This window comes from Nicotiana attenuata, unplaced genomic scaffold, assembly GCF_001879085.1.
Source record: "Nicotiana attenuata strain UT unplaced genomic scaffold, NIATTr2, whole genome shotgun sequence".
Classification (NCBI taxonomy): Eukaryota; Viridiplantae; Streptophyta; class Magnoliopsida; order Solanales; family Solanaceae; genus Nicotiana; species Nicotiana attenuata.
The window spans coordinates 669,400-677,997 of record NW_017670415.1 but is presented as its reverse complement, the minus strand read 5'-3'; the positions used below and the strand labels follow the sequence as shown (position 1 = coordinate 677,997).

At 35.3% G+C, this 8,598-nt stretch overlaps 1 protein-coding gene across 1 annotated transcript; it reads left to right on the top strand.

The window, feature by feature from the left end:
* Positions 1-2,901: 2,901 nt before the first annotated feature.
* Positions 2,902-3,483, top strand: LOC109239110. The gene is made up of 2 exons (XM_019405632.1): positions 2,902-3,285; positions 3,334-3,483. Exons 1-2 carry the CDS (start codon positions 2,902-2,904, stop codon positions 3,481-3,483), a joined length of 534 nt encoding a protein of 177 aa, XP_019261177.1.
* Positions 3,484-8,598: the final 5,115 nt, after the last annotated feature.

The following is an 8,598-nucleotide window of genomic DNA, read 5'->3' as shown; positions in this document are numbered from 1 at the left end:
CAAGTCCTAACTCTTATAATTATAATTAAAAAATATAAAATTATATTAAATAAAATTTAAAAAAATAATAATAAAATCCTTAATTTCCTGAACTTTAAAAAGAAGGAGTCACTTTTTTCATGCTTTCACTTTTGTCTCTCCTCCATTACTATTATGTTCTTTAAGGTTAGTTCTAAGCAGATGAGTATTTTTCTCTTAATTTCTCTTAATTTTATTGTTCGGTCTTTTGACATTTTCTTAATTTTATTGTTTTGTTGTGTATTCTATCTTCATTCTTCGTCGTTTGTTGTATGATAAATGCCGAAAAATATATGTTTTCGAGTTTTAATTGTTGGGATATACTATTAATCATGCGGTTTAGACATAGTATTATATTTTATTCTTTATGGAACAATTATTTATTTAATTTATTCAATTCAATAAAGTACTATTTTAAATAGATCATTTGTTACATGTGTGTCCTTTTAATTATGTAGTAGACAATTTAGTGTATGGAATCTTAGCTCATGCACAGAAGATTAAATTGTCGGTTCTCATAATTAATAAACTATGTTCGACAATCAAAGATATTGTTGGACAAATATCTTGATGATTGTAGCACAAGATTATAGTATAATTTGTCTTGATTATGGGAGTAGTTTTACTCCAACTTCTTGTGCTAGTATACTCAATGTATATTGAACGGACCAAGTAGAGAAAAGATGTTTTTGTACTGAATATATAAAACATTTTCTAATTCATTAAATGAGCTTATACTCCTAATCTTGATATAATTATTATGGTCAATGTAATTTGTTTATTGTTTTGATTTATCAAAAGGTACGACTCTATTTAGAGTTAGTGTATGCCTAATAGATTGGACAATAACGAATAATATTTGTGAAATAATAATTAGTTGATAGAATCCATGACTCGTTTTTGAGTTTGATGATACCCCTTTATGTAAGCTTATAAGTTTTCATGTGACAACCCGGCCGGTGGATTTTGTATCCGTCACGTGAAATGTTTTAAGCGGAATTGTAAAGGATTTAATTAGTTGATTGAATTAAATTTTTAGTGATTTAATTTAATTAACTGGTATTTAAAATCTTAACATGGGGAGTTAAAATAAGTGTTAATGAATTTTCAAAATTCATATTGAGGAGTTCAATTGCAGTTTTTTAGTGGAATAAATTGCAATTAATTTTAGTAAGAATAATTCATGCTAATTTCGAATTAATACTATAATTAGTAGCCTCTTATTATTTCTGTGGTCCCTGCTATACCTAGTAAAAACCTTGACAGACTTGGATAAAAAGTAGCTTGGGAGAAAAGTTATCCTTTTGAGTTAGAGTAGGATTCTACTTGCAGAATCCTACACGTTTTTGAGCCCCTATTGTGGCTTAATTTCGGGTCTATTAAAGGAAGACTAGTTTCACCTAATAACTTGCCTTTTAGTTGTATTGTTCTTGCCCACCCAAAAGCAAAATCGTCCAAAGGTTTTACCAGGCATATAGCAGAAGACTGCAGCCCTGGATTCTTGCTGCTTGGATGATTTGTGCAACTATTTCAAGAGGTTAGTGATTCTAATCCTATTATTATTGCGTCGTCTAGTTTACATGTATTTGATGCCTGGTTTGTATGATTGCTTCCGCTGTGCATGCTCTAACAATTGGTATCAGACGTCGTCTTACATCTAACTAGATAATGTAATACAACATGCATAGAGTAATATCAAAAAGTGTTGTTTATTGATACATGTTTGGGATGATTATTCTATGTTAAAAACGTGATTGTATTTATTAGTATCTTAATTCTGTAATTCTGAAATTATGAATTAATATACACATGTATAAATAGGGGTGTTATATGACAGTCTGTTTAATTACGTTTTTTGATCAAGAGCAATCTGTTTTTTAATAAAAACGTGACTGTTTTTTATTGCTATTAATTCTGTAATATGGGTTAATATACATATGCACAAACAGTGAATTAATTCCATTAATCTACTTTAGTTGCGTTTTGTCCATAATCACAGTATTATATTGATAAAAAGTTGACTGTTTTGTATGATATTAGCTCTGTAATTTTGGATTAATATACAGAATTATGAACAGTGGCGTTTTTGACTAGTGAAAAACATATTATTTTTACAATTCTGTCTAAACACGTTTTTATTAAATAAAAATAAAAAATATAATTTTGAGTTCTGAAATCATGTGTTAACATACATCAGTATATTATGTGATTTGAACAAGTCAAAATAATAAAAGCCCTTAAAACGCCAAAACTGAATTCTAGAAATCGGTCTTGATTTTAGAATTCTAAAATTCTGTCGAACTCCGATTGACCTCAAATTTGGTAGGTTCATCGAAAACGGCCCAGTGAGATTTTTTTTGGGCATTCGGGGTCGTTTATATGGGTTTTTTGCCATTTTTCTATTTTCTGGAATTCTTTTTAATAAAAAAAATTAAAAGAAATCTGTGATGGTAGGGTTCAATTCCCATTGTTTAATCGTGTTTTACAGTAATATAATGAATTTATATGTTGACATAGGTCTTCTTCCACATCGGATAAATTCATTATAGATGATTACTGTAGTTCTTTAGCCTCTAGTTATTTCATTACTTGTATTAACTCTCCAACTGAGTTACATGTTGATTGAATGAAACTAGAGTTTTATAAAAAGTGATATTTACCTATCTTAAATTAACAGTTTATTCTCCATCTGAGTTGGTCCTGTTTAAATTTTGGGGGTTAATATCTGACATCACTCATATATTTTGCATGAATAGTTAAGTTTTCCTAACGAATCTAACTGTTCACTGAGCATGGTTATATGTGTAATGTGTAATTTTGAATTTAATCATTCTTAATACATAACTAATGATCTATTTAATGTGAATATCTCCCAGATTAACCATGTCTTCATTCAACCCACTTACCTCAATTTTGAACCAAAACAAGCTAGAAGGACCAAATTATGTTGACTGGAAAAGGAACCTTGATATTGTCCTAACTGCTGAAGGTTACAAATTTGTAATCTCTGAGGAATGCCCAGAAAAACCTGAAAATGCTACGGATGATCAGGTTAAGGCCTATGACAAATGGGTTAAGGCTGATGAGATGGCACGATGTTATATTCTTGCCTCTATGGCGAATGTTTTGCAACATCAGCATCAGTCCATGGGGTCTGCTTATGATATGCTCGAAAGTCTCAAAGAGATGTTCGGTGAGCAAAATCGCGCAGCTAAGCAGACAGCCATGAAAGCCCTTTTGAACACGAAAATGGCTGAAGGATCATCGGTCAGGGACCATGTTCTGAAGATGATGAGTCTTCTGAATGAACTGGAGGTCCTTGGAGCTGTGATTGATAAGGAGTCTCAAGTTGAGATGGTCCTGCAGACTCTGCCTGACAGTTTTCAACAGTTTCGCTTGAACTATAATATGAACAAAATGGATTTGTCACTAGCGAAATTGTTGAATGAGCTGCAAACGGCATAATCTATTATCAAACAACAAGCTCCAGTTGTGGCACTAAATGTTGAGAAACCTTCAATTTCTAAGTCGAAAGGCAATAAGAAAAAGAAGAAGGCTCAAGGTTCTGGAACTTGGTGGTGCTGCTGGTGTGAACAAGCCCAAAGGAAAGTGCTATCATTGCAAGCAACCCGGGCATCACAAGAAGCAATTCCCCGCCTATCTGGCAAAGTTGAATAAGCAAGGTAATTCAAATTTAAATGTCGTTGAAACTTGTTTAGCGGCTGTTTCTACTATGTTTTGGTGTGTAGATTCGGGAGCCACTAATCACATCTGCAATTTTTTGCAGGGGTTTCAGGAAACGCGGCAGCTAAGTGAGAATGAAGTTTGCATTTATCAAGCCAATGGCGAGCCAGCACCAGCTTTAGCTTTAGGAGATATTAGTGTTTCGTTTAGTAGTGATAGAGTTTTAGTTTTAAAAGATGTTCTCTATGTACCTTCCATTAGAAGGAATTTGATTTCGGTTTCGAAAATAATGGATGCTGGTTATAATGTTTATTTTGCTAATAACTCTGATGTTATTAAGTTTAATAAACGTTTTATCTACAAAGCTGCTAGAGTACATGACCTTTTTATTCTTGATATATCTCCTCATGTGCAACAACAACCAAAAGAACTAAATAACATTAATCTACCACATAAAAGAAAACGTATTTCTGAATTGAGTCAAACTTATTTATGGCACTTACGTCTAGGCCATATAAATCTAAATAGGATTTCGAGATTGGTCTCTGATGGACCTTTGAGTTCATTGAAAGTGGATTCACTACCAACATGCGAATCCTGTTTAGAAGGTAAAATGACCAAGAGACATTTTCCCTCAAAAGGGAATAGACCCAGTGATAAGCTAGAATTAATTCACTCTGATTTGTGTGGTCCTATGAATATACAAGCAAGAGGTGATTTTGAGTATTTTGTGACTTTCACAGATGATTACTCAAAATATGGATATATTTATCTGTTGCGCCGTAAGTCTGAATGTTTTGAGAAATTCAAAGAATTTAAGACGGAAACAGAGAAACGACATGATAAATATATTAAAACATTGCGATCTGATCGTGGTGGTGAATACCTTTCTGCGGAATTCATAAAATACTTATCAGATAATAGAATTACATCTCAATTATCTGCACCAGGAACACCACAACAAAATGGTATGGCAGAAAGAAGAAATATGACTCTTATGGGAATGGTTAGATCAATGTTAAGTTATTCCGATTTGTCTCTTTCCTTTTGGGGATATGCTTTAGAAACAGCAAACTACATTCTAAATTTGGTTCCTTCAAAGTCAGTACCTTCAACTCCAATAGAATTGTGGACTGGGCGAAAGCCAAGTTTACGGCACATTCGGGTTTGGGGTTGTCCAGCACATGTGCTGAAAGGGAAAGCGGATAAATTGGAATCAAGGACAGAAGTATGCATTTTCATTGGATATCCAAAAGGAACAAAAGGCGGTTTGTTTTATTGTCCCAAAGAAAAGAAGGTAATTGTTACGACAAATGCCAGATTTTTAGAGGAGGACTATCTAACGAACCATATTCCTAGAAGTAAACTAGTTTTACAGGAATTAAATAATGGAATAACTAACGACTCAACTCTTGAACGTATCCCGGAAGCCAGCATTGACATNGGAGGAGAGGAATCGACCGCTTCCAAAAAAGCAAAAACGAGCCCTTCCCCATCAGATTTGGAGCTTCTGCTCCTTCACGTTTGAAGGCCCCCCTCAAGCTTCATCTTCAAAAAATGAAAAACAGACCTAAGCTAAAAGAAAGAGAAGGCAGCTGGTGAACACCAAAAAAAACCGACCCCCTTCTTACGTCGTCTTCAACCTTTCCCCTCCCGGTTTCTGATTTGGTTTCTTCAACAGCAATACAAAAAAAATGACCTCCACATTTTCAGAGAACGACAGCCATGAACGCCGGCGAGACATCAAAAAATAGTTTATCTCGCTGGCCGGATTTTGACATCATGTTATTTTGTGACTACGCCTAGTTTCAGCGGTTTATTTTGATGATTGTTTAAGGTTCCCGTCGAAAATCGGGCTGACTGAGATTTCGGTCGACGACTTTGCTGGTTTGAGGTTTCGCTTTCTAGTTCCGCTCGTAGTTCACGGCTCCGTTTCGGAATTCGGCAACTCTGTTTGGTCTCAGCTTGGAAATTCATGTACGTTCTTTTAAAAGCTTCAAAGGAAATTCGAAGTTGTTAATCTATAGTCCATTTTTTGCTTTGATTTTGAATGTTCTGCCTGTGCTCCTGTTATCAATCTTTGGATGATTTTAAAATTGTTCTGATGTCTCATCGTTTGGTTACGTTTTGCTTGACTTAATTCATTTTGTGGGGTTTCATTTGATCTTAGGTACTAGTTGTATCCATTTTGGTAGTTGAATACACTTCATCTGTTTGGTAATTTGTTTTGAACTAAATTCATCGAGAGCATTGTAGAATTAACGGTAAGCTTTGTATTGTGAGTTAACACAAATCAAGTTCAGTAAATATTCATTGTCGTGGCATATCACTGAATGTACGAACTATGTTGCTAAAAGTTCACTCTATATAACACAATTACTATTTGCCCCTATATCTTCGCGCATTAGTTCAATATTCTTAGCCTTACATTCAATGTCAACATAGTTTAGGAAAATCATTCATAATCTCGCCATACCATGCTTAGTCATTTGTGGTGAATATTTTGTTTGAACGTTTTCATTGCCTAAAAATGAATGTTGGGAATGGATTCGATTGAGCGTTCAGTGCACGAATTGATGTGTATATAGTTTTATTTAAGAGTTAAATTGATTGTGCTTTAGGTGGATTATGTAGAGTGCTTACTGTTTCTTGTTTGGTCTCTTAAAATTGAAATGAGGAGCTGGGTTATTCGAGAAATGTCATATGGCCCTCGCATTAATTTCATGACCTAGATGTAAAAATGACTAATATTTCGTAGAATATCCTTTAGGGCCGTTTAAAATACCAAGTGTGGTTGCGTATACGTCCGCGTAATACAACTACACTTCTAAAAACAAAACCGGAGTATGCGTTCGCGCAACTTCGGCCCAAACTTTTCTTAATAATAATTAAGCGTTATTAATTATGGACACGTTCGCGTGACATGATTTTTGACGCACCAAACGGGCGGGTATACGTACGCGTAACCCGTTTCAAGATAATTTTTCTAATTAAAAGCGATGAAAGAAGCAATAGCATATAGGTTCTAAAATCAGTAATTAAATAATTTAATAATCCAAGTATGATCTAAGCGACCGTGCTAGAACCACGGAACTCGGGAGTGCCTAACACCTTCTCCCGGGTTAACAGAATTCCTTACCCGGATTTCTGGTTCGCAGACTGTATACAGAGTCAATCCTTTTCCTCGATTTGGGATCTAAACCGGTGACTTGGGACACCATAAATTTCTCAAGTGGCGACTCTATTTTTTTTAAATAAATAAATCCCGTTTCGATTGTCCTTTAATTGAAAAAACTCCCTATTTATTATACCCCTTTGCGGGGTGTAGTAGAAAAAGGAGGTGTGACAAATGAAACAGTTTTTTTTTGGTTTTTGTTTTTAACTAAAAACTAGAAGACGATTTGGATCTCAGATTTGAATTCTTAAACTAGAACTTTTGGAGGATTTTTTAGAGGCTGAAAAACTTCCTCCTCAAGGCATTAGAGGCTGCCCTTTTATAGGCAAAAATGGGGTGCAGATCTGATTTTCAGCCTTTTGCCAATTTGTCCCTTTTTTTCTTTTAGGTTCACCCAACTAGTCCCTTATTTATTGACTTGCTTCTCAAGTAACTACACTTATCTTTTGCAATTTATCTAAAAGGCCCCATCTAGAAGCTCCTAGAAAGTTCACTCTAAATTCCCTACCATTGAACTTCCTATTTTACTCTTGAGTTTAAACAAAATCGCAGCTATAACCAAACAAATCCCTAATCTCTGAATTATCAACATATTGAAGACTAATCCTAATTCAAGCTAAGACTAACAAACTAAGACTTAACTAATTGAACCAAGATTGAAGTAAAACAAGAATATCAGAAGATCAATTATTCCTTTAAGAGTAATACTGAAGTGAATAGAACAAATTCTACCAAATCGACAGAAAAATCACAATCACAATCAAACTAACATGATTATCATTAAGCTAAAGAACAATTTACTAAACTGGAATCAAGAATCAAATCAAACTAAACTATACAAGCAACAAAAGAAAATAAAGTAGAAAATTAAACTCAAAATAGGACCAAAAATAAGCTAAACGAACACTAAACTATCAGTTAAAAATTATGAGAGCCAAGCGACAAAAGAACCTAAACAAAGGAAAAAAAAGAAAAACTCGAAGAACTCACTGATTTAGTCTCTTATTCCCAAATTCCAAATTAGGGTTCTCCGGTGATATTTGAGCATCAATAATGATAGAAGCATCATGAGGAAGGGGAGGAGATAGTGTGGGGCCAATTTGGAGTAATTCGGAGCACTTAGGGTTTTGGCCGGAAAAACTCAAATTGAAATTCGAACAGTTCCGGCCAAATTCGAGGGTTGATTCTTAGGTCATTGGAAAGAGGGAATGGAGGAGATTCACCGGTGTAAATTTGGGGTGATTTGGGGGAGGTTGCGTCATGGCCGGAAAAACTTTGGGGAAAGATTCGACGAGCTGGGCCGGGATTTGAAGGAAACGGGTAATGGATTCATGATGAGGGAGAAGAGGGGGTCTCGTGGTGTTATTTTGGGGTGGTTTGGCATCGGCGCCGCCACCGGAGATGGTGGGGAATTGGTGGCAGCTCAATTAGGGTTTCTCTGAGGAGGTGAATGAGGAAGACGGGTTAGAGGGGGGGGGGTCATAGTCCGACCGATTTATACCAACTAATCTAGGCTTCCAGGCCGTTAGATCAAAGTAACCTCGACGGCCTGGATCTCTTTGGGCCTAAACGGGGTCGTTTGGTTGGGGTATGGGGCGGGTCGGATTTGGTTTTGGGCCTGGACCGACGGGGGTTGGGTATTAATTGGTTTGGGCTGGGCAAGATGGCCCAATTTGGTCTTTCTATTAAGACATCTCTTTTTAAATTTATTTTCTTTTGTT